Below are 23,551 nucleotides of genomic sequence, written 5' to 3'. Positions count from 1 at the left end.
TTTTTCCCCAAAAAATAAAAGCAACGAGACACTTTTCATAATGATCTCTATTCAATACAAAGAAACTACTATCACTATCCACTGAGACTATCTCAGCATTTTAGAATTAAAGGGATCTACTAGACTATTCCCATCAACTTCCCTAAAGGAAAAAAGGTCAGGAAGCAGAAACAGAGTTGTTATTGTACAGCTCTGGTGTAAGAATACTTAAGTTTGAGTCCTGACACCACTGTCTATTACTTTTATTACAATCAGGCTCACTTATTCATTTAGATATTTATTAAGTACCAACTATATTAGACATTAAGGAAACAAAAACATGACCTTCTTCAAGAACCATATTATGGGGCTTCCCTGGTGGCGCAGTGGTTAAGAGTCCGCCTGCCAATGCTGCGGACACGGGTTCGAGCCCTGGTCTGGGAGGATCCCACATGCTGTGGAGCAGCATGCGCCACAACTACTGAGCCTGTGTGTCACAACTACTGAAGCCCGCGCACCTAGAGCACATGCTCCGCAACAAGAGAAGCCACCGCAATGGAAAGCCCACGCACCATAACGAAGAGTAGCCCCTGCTCGCCCCAACTAGAGAAAGCCCACGCACAGCAACAAAGACCCAATGCAGCCAAAAATAAATAAATAAAATTTAAAAAGAACCATATTATGTGGGGGAGAAAAAGAGTTGTAAAGTACTAAGTATAACAAAAGAGCTATATGATAGAAGCAAAGGAGAGTGGAGCACAATGGAGGGAATAGTCACCACATCATCATAATATTAATGTCTAACTTAATACTGCAGAGTGAAATTATGTGCTATTTAATTTCCAATGTTTGCTCTATTTAACCCTGACCCAAAACTTTTTTCCTTTAGTCTAATGACACAATCTGAAGTGACTGTTTTCACCTCCTCAAAGAAAGTGTAAAAAATAAATTCACATCAGTAAGAGTTGCTCTTATAGAGAAAAACAGATATAAAATCCCAACTTGGTAAACTTCATTTTATTGGCAAGCTGTCCACTATTCCATTTATTCTTAAGAGTCTATTACTGAACTGTATTAAGCACCACACTAACATAAATAATCAAGAAATATACCTTTGGATAATAAAAATTTCAAATTCTGATTTAAAGAAAATTACAACATACCAAAATATGGAGAGATCTGATGTTTCCACCAACATTTCCACCAGGGAATCTACCATTTTTGTGTGAAAAATTATTGTATTCATCATCTTTCCAAGTTCTCTGTGATCTGAAAGACTAAGTGAAGCCTTAGAGACACTAGTATATGCCTGTAAAGTAAAGCAAAAAACAAAAGTAGTTTAGGTAATGACTTTAGGTATAGACCAAGTCTACAGGGGGGAAAGCAAAAAGAAAAACACACACTACTGAAAAATACTTAAAGTTTATTATGAGCAACATCACCTTTTAAAAATTGTCTACAGTGACCCAAACTTGAAATTCCTATCAAGAATTTCTTTAAATAAACTGAAATACTGTCCATAAAACAGAATCTAATACATGGGTCATTCATCTTGAATGCCCAAAATAAGTGAAGTTACAACATCAAAAGTATAAAACAATGAATTGTCACAGTGTCCCTACCAAAAGAGGTTTTCAATCTATTTCAAGAGAAAACATATATAGGAAACCATAAGATGAAAGTAGGTATTGCACATGTTGATTCAGGGAGGTTTTAGATTATACTGAATCATTAAAAACTGGATAACATAACACATTGTATTAACTGATGGATTCCAGAAAACCACTGTGAAGATGGTAAAATTAGTGTAGGTTGACCAAAAAGGCAATAGGTCTTAACCGAAACCATCAGGATAGGTTGAGGGAAAGAAATTCCACTAAAGAGGTACCAACTCACAGAAAGCGAAACCTGCCCACAGATGGTGGACATTTCAGAAGGGTGGAGAACAAGAATAGGAGGGGTGCCTACAGAACAAAACACTGCTCACTATGGCTGTGGTTAGAGTGCAAAGAAGAGAAAGGAAATGGTAAAAGAAGAGATTCAACCAGATCCTGCAGACCCTTGAAAATCATGTTAAAGAATTTAAACTTTTTGGTGAACCACTGAAGGTTCTGTGTGATAGCTAATTATTGTTTAGAAAGATTATTCTTTGTGGAAGGGGAAACAGAGAGGGGTGGGCAGAAAGGGAACAGGAGGCAGAGATCTGTTAGGATGAAGTGGTGGCAATAATCCAGACAGGATTATGCTATGGTCTAGGGTCATACAATTCAAAAGTGTTTAATCTGGGAATGACTAGATGTGAGAGGCAACAGAGAATTATGGATGATGGCCAGGGTTCTGGCTTTAGGGAGACATTCCTTCATAAATCTCATATGCGTGCCTACACACCCTGCTGGATATGCCAAAAACGCAAGGCCCAGACCACTCACTATCCAGGCCATTTCTGGGGGTTATATTTGCATCTACCAAACTTGAGAAATAAAGAAATGTGTCCCTCTGGAACAAAGAGCAAGTATGCTTACTGTTGATGACAAAACAGAGGGTTCCTCAAACTCAGTCCTCCTTAGCTGCAAGACATGACCAATGCATAGCATTCATCTGGGTCTCTCTGTACTACCCACATGAGACACGGAAGCAAGGGAAAAATGATGTATATATACTGATGTTCATGCCACTTCCTGTGCAGTGAATTAAGTCCTTTGTCTCTGATCCAAGACCCCCATGTCTTCTGCTAGTACCCATGAAATATTAAGAGACTAAATAGTTATTGCCTTTTAAGTAGGATAAAAATCAAACCTCAGCTTCTACAATGGGAAATCTCAGCTTCTACATGGAGGAAATTACCATTCACTGAGGCAGGCACATCACAAAGCAGAGTTTTATATTTGTTGTTTGTGTCTGCCAGTAAAGGGGAGAGAATGAGGAATATGATGGCAGTACTCTAATGGCAAGATATATTCTGGACATTTATCACAAACTAAGTCTAACGGAAGTTTAATTTACCTTTCATCAGATTTAAAGTATAAAGAGAAACCAGTAGTGGCCAAGAGTTCAATAAAGACTTCCATTAACTGAGCCTCATTTTAAAAATTCTGAATTAAAATATCACTGTGAAAATAAATTCAGATGAAATAGATGGTGACAAAATGAGATAATTTGATTTAAAACACTCATTTGAAATGCCTGACAACAATGGAAGAAGAAACATACATTACTAAAAAAGAATTGGTTTAAATAATAGTCTAAGATTTGAACAACCCAAGTAAATTAGAAGGCAGAAGAGAAGAAGCTAAATGAATGAGTGACTGAAGATGCTTAAGGGACTAATGAGACACAGTGGAATGAGATGCCTTAGGAAGCAGAAAAAAATGGCAGAGAATACATGTAGAGAAGGAGAACTCTTCTTTTAAGACTACAAAGACTCCAGTGAAGGCACAAAGCATATTATAACATTCCCCCAAATGCTTATCCTTCTAGCCCTTCTCTACTCAAGAAGTGATATCTATAGAGCTCAGGACATCTCTCTCTGGCCATATGCTTATACCTAATAACTCTTGTCCTTCTACCAAATCACTGATCAAACGCAGATCATTCATATCTTTTGTGAAGATATTGATATTTTCCTTCTTGTAGTAATACTTTACACTAAAAAGTTTCTTTACTTGCCCTTTCCTGTGTAAGCTATTTTCCTATTCAAATTCTACCTATCTTTCAATGTCTGGGTTAAAACGTTGCTTTCTCTATAAAGCCATTACTAGCAATTCCAACTTGAAAAAAACTTTCTCCTTCCTAAGAAAACTATAATTAATTGTTAATCATACTCTGCTGGTGGCATATTTCAACTTAAGCTTTTAGAATTTTAAACTGCTATTTAATTTTTCATGTTTTATGCCTTGTCTTCATAGCCAGATTTATAAAATACCCAAAAGAGGATTTGTACTCTTCTACAGATTATATAATACTACTGTCAATATTTTATATCCTGCATCCTATGGTCTAGTCTGTAGTCTTAGAACCCTCATTGTTGACCTGCTCTTAATAATCTCTGCAAACCTCCTAGATTCTGGACACTGCCACCGACCTCGCACTTCTGCCCCCTCTTCCTAGTTAAGACTTCTCTGGCTCAGTTTTATGTCCCATTATTTCTTCCTTGGTATGTTCTGACCTATTATCACTAAAAAATAAGAACCTACTATGCAATAGAAAGGGGTTGAGTGACTGTATGCCACAATCCTGGTTAAGAGCAATGTTACGGGTTAAATTATGTCCTCCAAAATTATAATCCCTAATACCATAGAATGTAAAGAGTCTTTACATTCAAGTAATCAAGTTAAAATGAGGTCATTAAAGTGGACCCTAATCCAATATGATCAGCGTCCTTATAAAAAGAAGAAATTTGGGCTTCCCTGGTGCCGCAGTGGTTGAGAGTCCACCTGCCAATGCAGGGGACACGGGTTCGTGCCCCGGTCCGGGAAGGTCCCACATGCCATGGAGTGGCTAGGCCTGTGGGCCATGGCCGCTGAGCCTGCGCGTCTGGAGCCTGTGCGCCGCAACGGGAGAGGCCACAACAGTGAGAGAACCGCATACCGCAAAAAAAAAAAAAAAAAAAAAAAAAGAAGAAATTTGGATACACAGATAAACAAAGGAAGACTATGTGAAGAGAGATAGCAATGTCATTACAGTGTTGCATTTATAAGCTAAGTAAAATTTAAAAATCTCACAGAGGGATATATCAATTCTATACCTCTAATGCTCACTCAGATGCTTTATATTCTGCTGTATGACTGCACTGGACAAAGGTAAAATTCTCAAGTAAATTTTTCAAATGAATAAGTTTAAGAATCCTGGAAGTATTTAATAAGGGTAGATTTGAACTGCATCTAAATCTCTAAAATTCTCTGAACCTAAATGTTGGTTTAGGCACTCCCACAAACTAAGAGTAAGAGACTGAAAGCAGTTCAAACTTTGTGGTAATGACTTTAAAAATTTTTGATGTATATATCTTTTGGCAGAGTAATTCCACTTCTATTTTCATTCATTTTATAAGCACTGCTTATGTATTGTTTCAGAGTTTTTTTGTTTTTTGGGTTTTTTTTTTTTTGCGGTACATGGGCCTCTCACTGTTGTGGCCTCTCCCGTTGCGGAGCACAGGCTCCGGAACGCACAGGCTCAGTGGCCATGGCTCACGGGCCCAGCCGCTCCATGGCATGTGGATCTTCCCAGACCGGGGCACGAACCTGCGTCCCTGCATCAGCAGGCAGACTCTCTACCACTGCGCCACCAGGGAAGCCCCAGAGCATTTTTTAAAAACAAGAAAATGTTAATTTCTAAACTTTATTTTAGCTGGAAGAAAATAACCTATAATATATACACATATAAACATTTGGGGATGGGGTATCTCAAGTATTCTTTCCCTGATCTCCCCTAACCAGCTCTGTAATCTCAGGCAAGTTACTTAAAACTGTGGCTTAATTTATAAATCTTAATTTCTAAAAATATGCTGTTGTAGAACACAGATCAAGAGACAGAAAAGTGTCTATATATTTTGACACTGGAAGGAAAGAACCTAACAAAAGCAAAAGCACCTCAGGGAACTAAGCAGACTGCCAGAAAACTATGCTCTTTCTATGAGTGCTTCCTGAGACTGTATTCATCTAAAAAATCTCTTCCTCAAACACATGGTGCTTATATTTTCACTTTTAATTAAAACGCTTTAAAATTTTTTATGTTGCAGAACAGTATACAGTATAACCTCATTTACTAGGTTTGAACATCTAAAAGGATACTGCATAGGCCAATTATTAAAAGTTAATATTTCTGGGGAATGAAACTGGGAAAAGTGTGAATTTTCCTTTTCTACTTTACCTCTGGATACTTTGACTTTTTATAATGAGAACATATATTATTTTTAAATATACAGTTATTGAAAATACCATGCCACAGTTTTCCCATAATTATGAAATATTTAAGGGGCAATTAAATTCTATCATTAAATTTACAGTACATACAAAAATTTCAGGCTCGAATTTTAAAAAGTCCTTCAAAACTATTTATGTGATGGTTATATTTTGAATAAAAACTTTTTAAGTCTAATATTTATTTCTGCATTTCAGAAAAATGAAGCTTTTAGCACTAGATCAGGGGATGGTAAACTATGGTCTGTGAGCCAGCTGCCTGCTTTTATAAATAGTTTTATTGAAACACAACTATGCCCATTTGTTTACATATTAAATAAAGCTGCTCTCACACTACAATGGCAGAGTAGTTATAACAAAGACTACGTGGCCCAAAAACCTAGTTATGTAAAAAATATGATACTGTAATCAAAACTTTTTTATTGGTATAAGTGAGAAATATATTTATCCAAATTTAACAACTAATACAAATTGTGTCTTCTATATATACAACTCAATAGCAAAAAACCAAAACAAATCAATTAAAAAAGTGCAGAGGATCTGAATAGGTCTTTTCCCAAAGAAGACATACAGATGGCCAACAGGTACATAAAAAGATGCTCAACATTACTAATCATCAACTCACACCTGTTACAATGGTTATTATCAAAAAGACAATAAATAACAAGTGTTGGTGAGGATGTGGAGAAAAGGAAATCCATGTGCATCATTGGTGGGAATGGGAATGGGTGCAGCCATTATGGAAAACAGTATGGAGGTTCCTGCAAAAATTGAAAATAGGACTAACATGATCTAGCAATTCCATGTCTGGCTTTTTACCTTAAGAAAATGAGAACACTAATGCAAAAAGATATCTACACCCCTTTGTTCACTGAAGCATCATTTACAATATCCACAACATGGAAACAACCTAAGTGTCCACTAATGGATGAATGGATAAAAAAAGTTGTGGGACACACACACACACACACACACACACACACACACACACACACAGGAATATTATTCAGCCATGAAAAAGGCAAGAAATCCTGCTATTTGTGACAACATGGATGGACCTTGAAGGCATTGTGCTAAGTGAAAGAAGTCAGACAGAGAAAGACAAATACCATATGATCCCACTTATATGTGGAATATAAAATAACAAAAAAACAAAACAAAATGAACAAAAGAAAAAACCAAACTTGCAGGTACAGACAACAGATTGGTGGTTGCCAGAGGCAGGGAGTCAGGGGTAGGTGAAATGGGTGAAGGTAGTCAAAAGATATAAACTTCCAGTTACAAAATAAGTAAGTCCTGGGTATGTAATGTACAGGATGGTGGCTATAGTTAATAACACTGTATTATATATTTGAAAGTTGCTAGGAGAGTAAATCCTAAAAGTTCTCATCACAAGAAAAACTAAACTTTGTAACTACATGTGGTAACGGATATTAACTAGGCTTACTGTGATCATTTCAAAACATACTTATATATTGAATCATTATGTTGTATACCTGAAACTAACAGAACGTTTCATGTTAATTATACCTCAATAAAAAAAAGTTTCTTTCATGAAGTGGACTATGTTAGTTATACAAAAAGAGTCTTTTCAATAGGTATATAATAATGAATATTTTTTTCATATTAAGTTATGTTTTCATGTTAACTAAGGTATTCAATAACAAAACAGAATGACAATGAAAATTATTCTTACCTGTAATCTAAACCAATCTAATCTCATTCCTCTGAAATCAAATACTTCCCCGTCTTCAACTACAATAATAGAAAAAAGATTACAAACCAAATTAATGTAATTAAGTTGTAATTAATATAATTTGTAATAATGTAATTATACAAACCTATAATCACATTTTAAAATTTAAGAGCTAAGACAATTCCACTTCTGGACATATATACAAAAGAATAAAGCAAGGTCTTGAAGATATGTGTACACTAATGTTTACAGCAGCATTATTCACAACAGTCAAAAGGTGGAAGTACCAATAAGTCCATCAACAGGGGCTTCCCTGGTGGTGCAGTGGTTGAGAATCTGCCTGTTAATGCAGGGGACACGGGTTTGCACCCTGGTCTGGGAGGATCCCACATGCCGCGGAGCAACTAGGCCCGTGAGCCACAACTGCTGAGCCTGTGCTCCACAATGAGAGAGGCCGTGATAGTGAGAGGCCCACGCACCGTGATGAGGAGTGGCCCCCGCTTACCACAACTAGAGAAAGCCCTCGAACAGAAACAAAGACCCAACACAGCAAAAATAAATAAATAAATAAAATCCTACCCCCAACATCTTAAAAAAAAAAAAAAGTCCATCAACAGATGAATGGATAAACAAAATGTGATATAAACACACAATGGCACATTATTTAGCCTTAAAAAGGGAATAAATTCTGCCACATACTACAACATGGATCAAATGTTGAGGACACTATGCTAAGTAAAATAAGTTAGTGACAAAAAAGACAAATACTGTACAATTCAGTTATGTGAAGTATCTAGAATAGTCGAACTCATAGAAACATAAAGTAGAATAGTGGATCCAGGGGCTGGAGGGAAAGGAAAATGGGGAATTGTTATTTTTTAGAGTTTTAGTTTTACAAGATGAAAGGTTCTGAATATTTATTGCACAACTATGTGAGTATACTTAACACTACTGAACTGTACACTTAAAAATGATAAGATAGTAAATTTCATATTATGTTTATTTTGCAATTTAAAAATAATTTAATAGGTAAGAGTGAAATAATTCTCATATCCTATGAAGATGATGATAAAGGAGGCAGTTATGCTAAGAGAAGTGTAAAGTACAGACTTCTCTCCTAAACCCTATGACTCTCAGTTTGCTTACACGTCAATATAAAGGACCTAAAATAGAGCATGAGGAATCCTGCAAATAGAAACTGCAAATAGAAACGTGCTGAAGTCCCACAAAATAACTTTATATAAACCAAACACAACCAGGCAAGGTTACAGTAGATTCATTACTTAAGTGTGATAACTATAAAGGTTAATAAAACTAAATAAATTTATTACTCAGAAATTTTCAAGGTTTCTGATACCTTTTACTTAAAGATTATAAAACTAGAACATCATATCAGTCTACTGGAATAGAGTATTCAACTAATGGAGAGGCAGTCTATTATATGACATCAACTTTTGAGATGGACAGACCTGAACTTAAGATCCTACTGTAGTAGTCAACATCTGTTAGAGTGTGGGCAAACCATGTTAAATAATTGGGAGGTTAACCCTCAAACCTTAAGTTTCCAAATCTGTCAAATAAAAGTAGTAACAGCTTTTTAACACTGATGAGGATTAAATAGGATAATACATATAAAGTGCCTGCCCAGATTAATCATTTTATTAATGGTATCCATTATTGTCATAGGTAATGCTTGGACCAAATATGCACTTTGTTACGATGTGGAGTGCTCATTTTTATTATTTTTTTATATTACAAAATGCTTTCTTCCCCCTGCTGAATAAGAGGAAATGTTAAGCTATACTTCTTATGATTTTATAATCATCACACATCCATTTTGGAAACCTCTGCTTCAGAATGAACAAGTTAAAACAAAAGAGAACAGGTTAAATATGTCCCAAAATGAGATAAGTAATTCTGTAAAAACTAACTGCTAAATCCTCTCCTTAATAACCTAATTTGAAACCTGATTACAAGAAAATGTTTTTATTTAAAAGACTTATTACCTTGTTTTACACTTAGAGAAGTCATAGTGTTCACAAAAGAGGACATGATGATTGATTCATCTTCAGGGCAAACAGAAAGATTCTGAAAATCAAAAAATAATGATAAAAACATCTAGCTGGGAAAAAAACTCATAGGTCCATCAACTGGTAGATGGATAAACAAACTTGCATATCCACAGTATGGAGTATTTTTCTGCAATAAACATTCCTTTCCGGAATGGAAGGTTGATACACACAATAACATGGATGAATCTCAGAAACATTATGCTAATTGAAAGAAATGAAAAACAAGAAATTATATCATGACAATTTCATTTATAGGAAAAACTTTTTTACAAGGCAAAAGGTGACAAAGAGCAGACAAGGGGTTGCTGGGGGTCTAGAGAGGGAATCAACTACAAAGGTGCAGAAGAAAACTTTTAGTGTTGGAAATGCTCTACATCTTGACTGGTGATGTTACATGAATGTATACAGTTGCCCAAATTCAAACAGTACAATAAAAATGGATGATTTTTATCATATATAAATTTTACCTCAACAAAATTACGGCCAAAAAAAAAATCCCTCTCAAACTGGCTAAAAAAAGTGAATATTTGATAACTGCATGTAAAGTAGATGCTAAATGATTAACTTTTTAAAAAGTGGATGCTTAGCTCACAAAAAGCATAAATAATTTTCAAAACATTAAGACTTATACAACAACGTAAATGTATACAATGTCCTATACTATACACTTAAAAATGGTTAAAATGGTAACTTTTATGTTATGTATATTTTACCACAATTTAAAAAAATTTAATACCTATTACAATGAACTATTTTAACAGGTTAATCTTAGTTCTAAATTTAAATCCTAACAAATGGTTAAAAACACTATGCATATACTTTACAACAGAAGTGGGTGGTAAAAAGCTCAGACATTTGAGTTAAGACTTGAGTTCAAATAGTGGCTCTATTACTCATGAACTGTGCAATACTGATCAAGTTACATAAGGTCTTTTTTCTTCACTATACCTACCGTCACAGAGTTGTTGTACAGAAGTAATATACTATCAATAAATTTGCCAATTATTAATATTAGTATTATTATTTCTGCTGCTACTACTATTACTATAATCCCAGAAAAAATAGAAAATTAATTTTCTCAGTATTGTTAAAATCCAATTTATATAAAAGACACCAGAAGACATGGAGTGACTTAAAAATTCTAACACTTTAACATAAATCTGTAAAATGTATTAATAAATATCCAACTAGTCACAGTAAGTTTCAAAATGCCATGAAACCAAGAGTCTGGTTTACTTTTTTAGATTGTGATAGCACAGTAGACTTTGGTTTATCTGGTAAGTAATAACTATTCCAAAAAAAACTGCAGCAAAGCAATAACACTCTAAGCATAAAATCAGCTTTTCTATCCCCTCTTTTAATAGACATTATTAAAGGAAGCATATGAGCTCCATCTAGTGGATAAAAGAAATAAACTAGTTTAGGATAGTAAACTATAAACTGTATATAATCCAGGGTAAACAATTTTTTTTTAATTTGCATTTTTAGGTAGGTTTGAAAGAAAATTCAGATATCAAAGTATGGTTATTTATGTGGAAAACGACTAGTTTTAGAGTAGTCTTAATATAAAGATAATTCGTGATGCTCTTCCTCTGTACCATATGTTAGCTTATAGTAGTTTATAGACATCTGAATTTTTAAAATGAAAACACTGAAATATTATTTTCCTTACAGTCAATTTATTTGGCATAAAAGTAACTCTATATTAAGATTAAAAAGACTGAATCAAGAAATTATGGAAAGCAAAAAAATGAAAAAAGCTAAGACTAAAAGTCAATAGAAGAAAATCCAAACTGAAAATAAAATTAGGACATTTTATTAAACTACGGCATCTAGACGAATTTTTTTTTTTACTCACCGTTCTCTAACACACTATGCGAAAAGATTTATCTTCTGTTTTCCTCTAATACTTAATTATCAATTATAATGTCTCCATGAACTCTTCTTGATCTCCATAGCCACTGCCCAAGTTCAGGCTCTCAACAGCTCTCACTTAGCCTACTACAGTAATTTTTCTTCTGATCTCTCTGCATCCTCACTTGGCCCCCAGCAATCTATCACCAACACTGAGTCAGGGTGATCTTCCTAAGTATTAAATCTGATTTATGACTAACCTCCTCCTTTGCAAGACCCTCTATAATTTGGTTACTGTACCTCTCCACCCCCAAGATAAAGAATTATCCCCTGCATGTGTTCACTATGAGTTTTATACACACGTAAGCATAATGCCCATCACACTGAACTACAAGAAAATGTTTTTGCCCCTCTAGATGATGATCCCCTTAACAAAATATGACCATGACTTACTTACATTTGTATCTTCACCACTTGGCAAAAGATTACTTTCGTAAATGTTTACTGAGCAAATAAGTCAGTTATTAGAGAGGAGGGAAATAAGGAACAAAAGGGAGAATATGACATAATTTTTTACCTGCACAAGTTCATTGAGGACAACAGCATCAAAGCCAGAAAGGTACTGCACGTAATACCTCTGCATTACAGGTCCGTATTTCCTTACATGTGCTCTAAGCTCTTCCATGTAAAATATTAATTCAGCAATGTGCCTTTTTTAAAAAATTCAAGAAAAATATTTCAAAAATTAAATTCACTGTTATCAAGGAAAATATGAAATGCCTTTGATATTGCTACATTAAGTTTTTTCCTTAGAAAAAGCATTGCTAAATATTTAATGTCAACTAATTTCTTTTTATATTATTTCATATAAATAAAGAAATCATGGAAAGCAAAAAAAGAAAGCTAAGAATAAAAGACTGATAAAGGAAAACACAAAATAAAAATAAAATGAGGATATTTCATAAATACATCATTAAAAAATCATAAATGAAAGAAGATTACAGTATTAGGGAGAAGTAAGATTTTTCTGTATGCTCTTATTTCTCTGATTCATTTACCTAACTTGTATTGAGGGACCATGGACTAAAATGAGAGAAAGATATTACAAATGACACAGTTGCAACTCCATTAGGATTCTTATTCAAATTTTTGTGTAGTACATAATTTTGAAACATGAATTCCATAAGAAATACTATACTATAGCAAGAAAACAAACAAGAATTCTATGACCACCTAGAGTACTAAAGAGAAAATATTTAAAGCCCTAATTCTAGGCTAAAATTGACTTTGCATTGTAATTCATATCACCTAACGATATATTATAAATATTCCCTCCATTACGACAAATATGAAAAGCCTTAAAAAAAGTTTTTAAAAATAATGTTACTTTAGTCCCCAAATTCCATAGCCCATAAATCAAAATATACAAAAATTATACTTTTTAAATGTTGCTAACTTACTTATCTATAAAGTCATCTGCACTCTTCTTTGGCATGTTATCTGCATGACGAAGTAGCCAGATAATTTCATCACGGGCAAAGGATAATGCCATAAAAACAAAAAGTGCCTGATAGATATTAAAAAAATAATAATAACATTATTTACTCTCATGCAAAGATTAAAAACAAAACGTATTCATAATCTTTCTCCAAGTGAAAAGTCATTAGCAAAACTGATAATACCAACTTTAAAAGACAGAAATGAGAAAACAGAGGAAAATTTCAATGTATCAGGGAAAGCATGCACATAAGCAAGATGTGAGGAAAATGCAGGAAGGTCTGATTTACGAGTGCCAAGTCAGCAAATCCACTCTCAGCTAAATATAAAATCCACTTATGTAGTCCCTGACTCAAAGTTTAGTAAAATTTCACAGAGAGAGAAGAAAAAAATTTTTTTAATTTTAATATGACACACTGATTGTAGTTGAAATAAGGATTAAATCAATTACCTTGGGACCTAGCAAGCCAGGTTGATCAGAGAGGACAGTAGCCAATTCTTTCAGTGCAGACCTTAAAAACTTGCGTCTTTCTCTGTGCATTGAACCGCTATAGGGAAAGACACCCACCATTACAGTTTATCTGTTTCTAGTAAACTTATTATTGGCAATTAAATAACATCATTTCAGGGTCAACTTCCAAAGTTTTCTTAGGAAACAGAAGCCCTTACAAATATCTTCTATGTGTTTGTCATTAAGTGACTTTCCAATCTCATCTTTATCTCTGCCTTTCTTGTGCTGTTTTTTTTTTTTTTGCGGTACGCGGGCCTCTCACTGCTGTGGCCTCTCCCGTCGCAGAGCACAGGCTCCGGACACACAGGCTCAGCGGCCATGGCTCACGGGCCCAGCCGCTCCGCGGTACGCGGGATCCTCCCGGACCGGGGCACGAACCCGTGTCCCCTGCATCGGCAGGCGGACTCTCAACCACTGCGCCACCAGGGAAGCCCTCTTGTGCTGTTTTTAACCATGCTTATTTTCTTCTCTCTAGCTATCAAAATCCTACCCAAACTTCAAGACCAATCCTTCAAGAAGTATTTCCCAATACACAGATGTCTATTTCTGAGTAATTTCTGCCAGTTTAGTACCATATAGACTAGCACTCTATAAACTATACTGTGAAATCCTCAAAAGTAAGCACTGTTCTGTTGTATACACTTGTCACCCCCACATAGAATCAATAAATATTACAATAAATATCTGATAATCTATATCCTACTTTATTAAGTAATATTCCTATTAAATATATAAAACTGACTAAATAGGGGCTTCCCTGGTGGTGCAGTGGTTGAGAGTCCGCCTGCCAATGCAGGGGACACGGGTTCGTGTCCCGGTCCAGGAAGATCCCACATGCCGCAGAGCGGCTGGGCCCGTGAGCCATGGCTGCTGAGCCTGCACGTCCTGAGCCTGTGCTCTGCAACGGGAGAGGCCACAACAGTGAGAGGCCCGCGTACCGCAAAAAAAACCAAACAAAACAACAAAAAAGAAACTGACTAAATAAAAGCTATATTCAATAAGGTACTGGGATGAAATCTATTTGGTGCTACTGTTCAAAAACAGAAAGATGAGGAAAGGATAATCATAAATATTCATGTACTAGGTATCTTAAAAATAAAATACAAATTAGAAAAATTTATTCTCACACATTAACAAGGAAAAAAAAATCACAGAATATTCTATAAATTCCAACTACTCATACTATTCAAAACATACACCATTCCAAAAAAGTTTTAAAATTTAGATAGTTGCAAAAAATAAACGGCCACACACACACCACACACACCATATGCCAAAAAACTAAGTATTGATAGAAGAAATATGCAACACCAGAAATTAAGCTGTGACACAACAGATTAATTTTAGAAGATACATTAAAACCCAATCTTTGCCTATGTGACCTTAGGTTCCATTTCTCTAAGCTTCAGCCTCTTATCTATAAAGCAGGGATGATGACACCTGACTCAAAAAATACATCTTTCATGATGCCTAATATATAGTACCTTTACAATGTCAGTATAATTCTAATGACAAGCTCTCTTTTAACTGACAATAATAAACACATCTGGTGTAATATCTAAGAAGAAAGTGGGCAAATGTTTTGATTATTTTGCTACACAGGGTCGCTGCAAGGAATATTAACATCGAGAGAAAATATGGAGTACCATGGGACGTGTTAATGAAGGATAAGAATTACTACTCCTCACTATTTATACCTGTTTTATATAATAAATAAAGGGAATAAAAATGCCTTACTTTTAAAAGATCTTTATAAAAGATAGCTGAGACACCATATATCTGCCTAGGGTCTATCTAACACATGAATAAGTCATAATCATATGTATTTCTGTAGGTCAGGAAAGAAATTCTAACACATTCCAAAGTATGTTATTTGTACTAGAGAATCATTTTATAATAATGTAAGTACTTTATTCCAGTGAAAAAATGCATGGGAAATAATATACTACAGTTAGCAATGAATAAAGATGATTTAAATTCCCAATATCCATTTTATAGCCTAAACCTAAATTCTAAAACTTCTTGTGGTTTTATATTTTTACCTGTGACAATGGTGCTTATCTTTTCTCTGCCTTATAGAAATACTGAAATATCAGATAATGTTATCTCTACATTACCTAGACTTACTGGAGAAACTATTCTATACAAGTATATCATACATAACAATTAAATGAAATATCAAATTATTCATGAGAAAATTGAAAAGTTGTTCAAACATCTTAAATACACTAATTTATATATTTACTAATAAAATATATTTACTAAAATTTGGGAAAGGTATGGGATTAACATACTTTGAAAAGTAAATATCATTTGGGAGAGTGTAAAGATATGTCAATTTTCATGAAGTATCATAAAAATCATCATAACTTGCAAAGTATTGGCACCAAAGCATAGTGGCAATAAGAGAACTGAATGATACCAAAATAAAGTCCTCTGTATAATACTCCTTACAGCATTTTTAAAAACAATTCAAAAATACTTAAAATCTGTCTGCATTAGCACCAATACAGAGATGTTGGTGTTAATACACTGTACTCTGGTACAGATACAGAGGTTATAAACTTATTCCTCACTGGTTGAAAGTCCTTCACTTCTACGACCATATCTTACACACCATTAATCTGCACTCACTTCAACAAAATAATGCTTTAAGAAAGGAATTCTTGATTAAAAGATCCACAGGTAAGTTAGAACTACTTACGCATGTGACACAGCTGCCTCTTTGCATTCTCTTATGTCATTAATACGCTTATTATAGCTATGAGCAAAAAGAAAAAAAAGGAAATATGTTAATCTTAATTTGGTCAATAACAGTAAAAATAAGTTAGTCAAATACTAGTCAATTAAAAATGTCTTATTATCAACAAGAAAAACTGGCCTTCAAACTGGAAATACATGGAAGAAGTCTATCCACATCCTTTTCTAGCACCTTAAGTATCCAATCAACTATTCTTAGAAAAATAAATCTCATATTATATTAAAATCCAATAATAAAATTAAAATTTACCACGTAGATTTTTATTTTATTAAATACACTTCCTTAAACCCCCAATAGAGACATTAAAATTATACTTCTAATATAATAAGCAGTGATTTCCAAAAATTGGAAGTGCTGACAAAGCTATTACTTCTGGCTTTTTTTTTTTTTTTTTAAATTTATTTATTCATTTATTTATTTTTGGCTGTGTTGGGTCTTCGTTTCTGTGCGAGGGCTTTCTCTAGTTGTGGCAAGCGGGGGCCACTCTTCATCGCGGTGCGCGGGCCTCTCACTGTCGCGGCCTCTCTTGCTGCAGAGCACAGGCTCCATACGCGCAGAGCTCAGTATTTGTAGCTCACGGGCCCAGCTGCTCCGTGGCACGTGGGATCTTCCCAGACCAGGGCTTGAACCCATGTCCCCTGCATTGGCAGGCAGACTCTCAACCACTGCGCCACCAGGGAAGCCCTTACTTCTGGCTTTTTATCACTTGACTTTTTATGCTATCTCGTAAGCATAAAAAAATTTCTCAAAGGACACATACTAGTGATCAATACTAGTGACTGTTTGGGAATACGGCTTTTGTGGTGGAGAAAACTGGGGCAGGAAAGCATTTGACTACTTTAAATCATTTGAAGGAACAGAATTATGGGTGATTTTTACTCACCATTTTTAAAAAAAACACTTTTTTTTCCGAATTAAAAACATTTAAATAAAAGAAACTGAACACCAACATCAAACAGTTTAAAGGTACCATCTAAAAAATAAACGCTAATAAATATATGTTAATTTCCTTACTACTAAACGCAAAAACTCAAAATTCCTAAAATGTTAAAGAAAAATTATCTTCCTGACAACCTGGCTAAAACCACTTAGACCAAGAACTTCAACTTCTAAATTAAGTACGCTAAGATTTTTGTGTTCTTTAGGGAAATGTCTAAAATACACTAATTCTGTAATCACTGACCTGTATAAATAATGAGCTTTTATACTTGTGGTCTGACTTGTAATTACTATAATAATTCACATTTTAAGTTGGATCAATCACTCACGATTTAATAAAAAATTAAAACTTTTCAACTTTAAATACAGAGATTCTTAAATGGTAAATTTAACAAAAATTTGCGTAACAAGGGAATTCCCGGGCAGTCCAGTGGTTAGGATGCAGGGCTTTCACTGCTGTGGGCCCAGGTTCAATCCCTGGTCAGGGAACTAAGATCTTGCAAGCCATGTGGCATGGACAAAAAAAAAGGCGTAACAAAAAGACAATCAGTTTCATGATGCCATTTAACTTATCTGTACCATATGTACCATATGCTCACTCGATATATGGAGACTGTCTGGTTCTAAATGTTTACATATATTTAAATATAATTCCACAGACAGGATGTCAGTATGCTAAGACATCACGTAAGTTTCAGGATTTTTGAACTGAATCAATCAGAAAATGACAAAGCTCACAACGACACAGGATATTTCCAGGTACTCCACCCTATATAATAAAAGGTGAACTAAGAGTTGAAAAATACAGAGGGTACTGTTTCTCGTACTATGACTGAGAGACTACCTGCATGAGAATATCAGAATCACTTATGGTGACAAAATCAAAACAGTGGTCACTTGAGAAGGCTAGAGGGAGAGGGATCAGGGGTGGCAGTACTGATCAGAAAGAGGCACAAGAGAATTTTCTGGGGATAACGGAAATATTCTGTATCTTCATCTAAGTGGTCACCAAGAGTATTCATATGCAAACTTGTTGAGCTGTACACCTAAAATTTATGCATTCTTCTGTTTGTAAATTTACCTCAATAAACTACTGGGGGGGGAAGGGCAGATTTCTTTAATCTCTCTAAGATACAGATAAAGGAGATACAGAAGGTTAGAGGTGATGCCCAGGAACCTAGATTTTAATTTGCATCCCAGGGTACTTCACATGCCCACTAAAATTTGAGACAGTATAGTGGCTTCAACTGTCAGTACTAGACATAGCTTTACGTTTTAACAACTAATAGATTTTTAAAAATCTCAATTTCTTTAGGACATTACTGAATTGGATATGAAACAAATGTAGGTAAATTTCACTTCTGTGAAGCTGCTGACAAACCCAACACAATTATTCAATATTTTCAGGTTCGGGGGACCCCCAGGATATTTTAGATGCTCCTAATTTCAAAACATTTAAAAACCAAGCCTGAATTCAACAAATGCAGGCATTAAAAATTCCAAGAAAACAAATTTGAGGATCATTTGTGTTACAGGGAATTAATTACTTAGAATACTTCCTTATTATAAGGAAACATGATTTCCTTTTGCAGTGTCTGACTTCTGTACTTGTTATAATTAATTTAATGAAGTGTTTTTGATTGATTCATATACTTTTCTAAATGCAAGATATTCTAAAATACACTTGTAAAATAGCACTTCTAAAAATTTCAACTCTTAAAATGTACATTGTGCTTTTAGTAATATTTATGTCTAAAACCATATTACAATATGCAAAACAGTACATATCTTCTTTCTCCTAGAATGTACATTTTGAAAGGGCAGGAACACTAGATTTTTTAACCTGTGAAATTACCTGTAAAAAGTATCAGGATCATTGCTAAAAACAACTTGGTGTGGCTGGTAAGTTGGTATAGGCTATATCTTCTTGTGTAATATGATCCATCTCTATCCCCAAAACTTTAATAGATATTCCACTCACTACTCTTCTCCAAAAAAGACAAAAAAGTTGAAAATGCCATACCCTCGTATGTTTACGAATAAGTCTTCCGCAGCTTTGTGAATGTGGAAAACTTCATCCCGAAAGAGAGAGAGGCAAGAGCTACTTTGAAGAGCTAGCTTCCAAAGGTTCAGTGCTGTTGCATCAGTATTTAGGATCCCATGGCACAAAATAAATCCAACTTTAAACAAATGAAAAAGAAGAGCAAATATAAAAGTATTCCAAAGTTAGATTATTTCAGTTACAGGGTAGCTTTTTAAAAATAAAGAAACATTAACAAATCACTAAACTGAGGCTTTTAAGTGACAGTTAATAATACATATACATACAAGATACCAGCAATGTTTCTCTTTTTCAATTATAATTTTCTGTACTCTGCAAAACCGGTGCTTTGAACCTACACTGATGAAATGGGGGAAAATGTCACTTCTGGGTTGAGAAGGAAGCGGTTTTAAAAAATGAGTAAAAGATACTTTAAGCCAGAGATCAGAAGCTACCAATTCACACATAATACAGTAATCATTAGTTTTTACAAAAACTGAAAAAGCTAATCTACTCTTCTAAATCTCCAGAAGAAATTAAATAGCATCTCACATTTTCATAGCAAATTATAGTTACTAAATAAGTCCTTTGACATGATTATCCTATAGTGTAGAAAGAACCAGTGGTATCCTTTTCTTATCATTGAAGAAATGAAGGTCAATGACTTGACTAAAGTTATACTAATAAAGTATTAGAGCTAGACTTTGCCTCAAGCAGTTACCATTAAAGTCCAATATTCTTTCAATATATTACGCTGCTCCCTATCATATGAATTTGAGTATCTTTTACCTTCTGTCATCTAATTTAGAAATCCTACACAAATGTGTAATGCTGCATGTTTGTTTATGTCCTCCCTAGCGCTCTACTCTAGGCCATAGAACCTCATCTTTCATTCTTTCAACATTACTGAGTGCGTATTATAAACTAGGTACTGTACTGGCCAGTTACAAATTCAATCCTATTTTCTGAGATTTCCCTCTGATTCTCAATAGTCACTCCCATCTTTAAACTCCTGAATCGTTAACATTTAACTTGCCATTTGTCTTTTATTCTTACCTCAACCTTCCTTTTAAAGGGTCACTATACAAGCGAGCTAACTCTTAAGCATATATTGAGGAGTCATACATACAGAAGTACATTGGGGCTTCCCTGGTGGCGCAGTGGTTGAGAGTCCACCTGCCGATGCAGGGGACACAGGTTTGTGCCCCGGTCCGGGAAAATCCCACATGCCGCGGAGCAGCTGGGCCCGTGAGCCATGGCCGCTGAGCCTGCGCGTCCGGAGCCTGTGCTCCGCAACGGGAGAGGCCACAACAGTGAGAGGCCCGCGTACCGCAAAAACAAAAACAAAAACAAAAGTACATTGAACTTCCTTAAATTTCCTGAAATATACTAAGATGTTTTTCATACAACAGGGCCCCTAAATGCAAGCCTAATTATTTGATCTAGTATGTAACCAAAGAAATAGAACATACTGTATGAAAATTTTAAAAATCCTTGAGAAGTTTTATAAAAATTTTTGCCTCGTGTACTGACATTTTTTTTTAAATAAATAAATTTATTTATTTATTTATTTTTGGCTGCATTGGGTCTTCATTGCTGTGCACGGGCATTCTCTAGTTGCAGCGAGTGGGGGGGCTACTCTTCGTTGTGGTGCGTGGGCTTCTCATTGCAGTGGCTTCTCTTATTGCGGAGCATGGACTCTAGGCACACAGGCTTCAGTAGTTGCGGCACGCGGGCTCTAGAGAGCAGGCTCAGTAGTTGTGGCGCACGGGCTTAGTTGCTCCGTGGCATGTGGGATCTTCCCGGACCAGGGCTCGAAACCATGTCCCCTGCATTAGCAGGCGGATTCTTAACCACTGTGCTACCAGGGAAGTCCCATGTACTGACATTTTATACTCTAATCCCCTTAGTACAATGAAATTTCACTTAGTGCCTTGTACCTCAATGTATACTTAGATTCACAAGATTGCTGTTGATAATAAAATTTCTCTGAGAATATTATCAGTTTCATTATGGGTTACTGTATATTTTACTTTTTTAAGATATGAGTCACATTATACATTAAGATATATTCATTTGTTTATGATAAGGTCAATAAAAGGTAAATTAATTTAAAATAGCCCAAGATTAGGAAGACAATTTATTAACTGAAGCACACATTAACCTCCTTTCCCCACTAAGGTCCTAATAAAAGGACAGGAAAAAAATTTTTTTAAGCTATAAAAATATTAGAAAACAAGATAGAAGACCAATACTAGACAAGAAAGTTGGAGAAAATCTTTGAAGAAAGAAAGACTGTACTATCAATTTAAAAAGAGGTCTTTCCCAAGGAGTCCTCTTAGTGTAATTAATAGAGTAAGAACGGACCCTGAAAAGAATATCAGGATAAGTTATGGTGTAACTGCATTCAAAAGAGCAGGGTCCTCAACATTCCAGACCCTCAACAATGCTTGGTCCTAGGCTATAATCTAGACCAGTGACTCTGAAACTTTAGCTTTCTAGCAGGATCACTGGGAAGGCATATTAAATCACAGGTTGCTGGGATCCATTCAGAGTTTCTCATTCAGTAGGTCTAGGGTAGAGATCAGTATTCTGCATATCTAACAAGTTCCTAGGTGATACTGCTAGCCTTTGAACTAATCTAGAGCAAAGCTCTAAAGAAAGTAGACCATCTTCTATAGAAAGTCCTAGAGTGGGAATTGATGTCAAAAAGAGAAGTGCACAGTTTGACCTAATTCTATTAATTCTACTCAAGGCTCAAATAAATGAAAGCAGTAAAACTGAGTAAACATTCCTTACTTTGGGCAACTGTGGTTATCCCAAATCTGTTTGCCTTTTCCATGCCCAGGTATCCTCCCTTTCCATGCCCAGGTATCCAGACTATCCTCCAGGTAGTCTGTCTTCTGACTCGCATCCCTGGCTCATTACACAAAGCCTGTATTCAGCATTCCCTTTTAAGGTAAAGACTGCGGGGAAACAGTCCTATTTAATGCTAGAGGTCACTCATGCCACCTAACTCTACTAATCACACTAGTTCTTTATCCACACATCCATAAACATACAACAGTCAAGGATCACCATACTTTTGAGCAAAATCAATACTGTGAAAGTTGTGTTTTTAAATCAACAAAGCACGAAAACCTTAACTACCATTATAAAAGAAAATATAAACATCCAAACCTGATCAACATAAAAATTATAATTAATAAAAATGGCTAAGGGCAGGGGGTGTGTGCTAAATTCTTCCTCTTTCATACTAATAACAGTGCTACTCAAACTGCCAGTGCATACTGAGATTAAGTAGAGAACTAAGAGTATTTAGAAACTTTCATTTAGAAAACTTTTCATTGACAGCAATTTATAAGTAGAAACCTAATAACAATCAAATTGTTAGATTAAATTGAATCTGATAATTAAAACGTGGGCTTTTATTTTGTCTTTGCTTATTACTTTATCTGATAATTCCAGTAATTCAGTTCCACTGTACTTTATAAAAGTATCAATCTAAAAATCACTAAAAAAGAAAAACTGGTCCTTCACCAGTTTTAGAAACAGTATAATAAAAAGTCATCAAATAGTACCTAAATGTTAATAAATTAAGAAACAAGAACTATAAGAACTAAAAAGCACAAACTGCTCAAAATTATTCCCCTCTGCCAGTGGACCTGGGGTGGTAGAAAAAATTATAGCAATTCTCATTTATATTATATCTGTGTGTCTATTTCTCCCATAGTTTGTGAACTTCCTAGGAGTGCAAACAAGTAATCTTATCTCCCATGCAAACATATGAGTTATCTATTACATATACCAAAGTAAATTAAGACCAAAAACTTTAACTGAATAAATGCAATATGAAGAAAATCATTAAAATTAAAATAAAAATTTAGTTTGGATGGCCGTGTGGAGAGGAAATATAATGTAGACCATCAGCCTTGGATTTAGTGTGGGTTCTCTGTCTTTGTCACTTACTAGCTGTGTGGACGAAACTTTAGATTCCTCATCTATAAAATAGACCATCTACCCTAACAGGGTGAGTATAAGGGTTGAATGAGGTAATGTACATAGAAGTCTTAGTACAGTGCTTGGCACAAAAGTAATACATGTTACCTGTTATTTTTCTCTAAAACTTAAACCTGAGGGGGTAATCAAAAACTAACCAGTTTTACTTACAGATAATCCATTTTTCCATGGCATCCAAAGAGAGATATTCACAAGGCATCTTAAAAAGAGAAAATATAAATTTGTGGCTTAAAGAAAGTCTTAAAAAAATATTCTGTACTGAGTCA

General features: G+C 34.9%; 1 protein-coding gene across 2 annotated transcripts in view; it reads right to left on the bottom strand.

The window, feature by feature from the left end:
- The window catches only part of NCKAP1 (NCK associated protein 1), a 100,595-nt gene that overhangs the window by 36,092 nt on the left and 40,952 nt on the right, over positions 1-23,551 (bottom strand). For both annotated transcript variants that reach the window (XM_032637442.1, XM_032637443.1), the window contains exons 8-16: positions 23,436-23,484; positions 19,248-19,404; positions 16,229-16,285; positions 13,465-13,561; positions 12,977-13,083; positions 12,094-12,226; positions 9,597-9,678; positions 7,591-7,649; positions 1,143-1,288 (exon numbers count right to left, since the gene is read on the bottom strand). In XM_032637442.1, the coding sequence (XP_032493333.1) occupies positions 1,143-1,288; positions 7,591-7,649; positions 9,597-9,678; positions 12,094-12,226; positions 12,977-13,083; positions 13,465-13,561; positions 16,229-16,285; positions 19,248-19,404; positions 23,436-23,484 (887 nt within the window). The remainder of the gene's footprint in view (positions 1-1,142; positions 1,289-7,590; positions 7,650-9,596; positions 9,679-12,093; positions 12,227-12,976; positions 13,084-13,464; positions 13,562-16,228; positions 16,286-19,247; positions 19,405-23,435; positions 23,485-23,551) is intronic.

Source organism: Phocoena sinus, chromosome 7 (assembly GCF_008692025.1).
Source record: "Phocoena sinus isolate mPhoSin1 chromosome 7, mPhoSin1.pri, whole genome shotgun sequence".
Taxonomy (NCBI): Eukaryota; Metazoa; Chordata; class Mammalia; order Artiodactyla; family Phocoenidae; genus Phocoena; species Phocoena sinus.
This window is presented reverse-complemented; position numbering and strand designations above follow the sequence as displayed.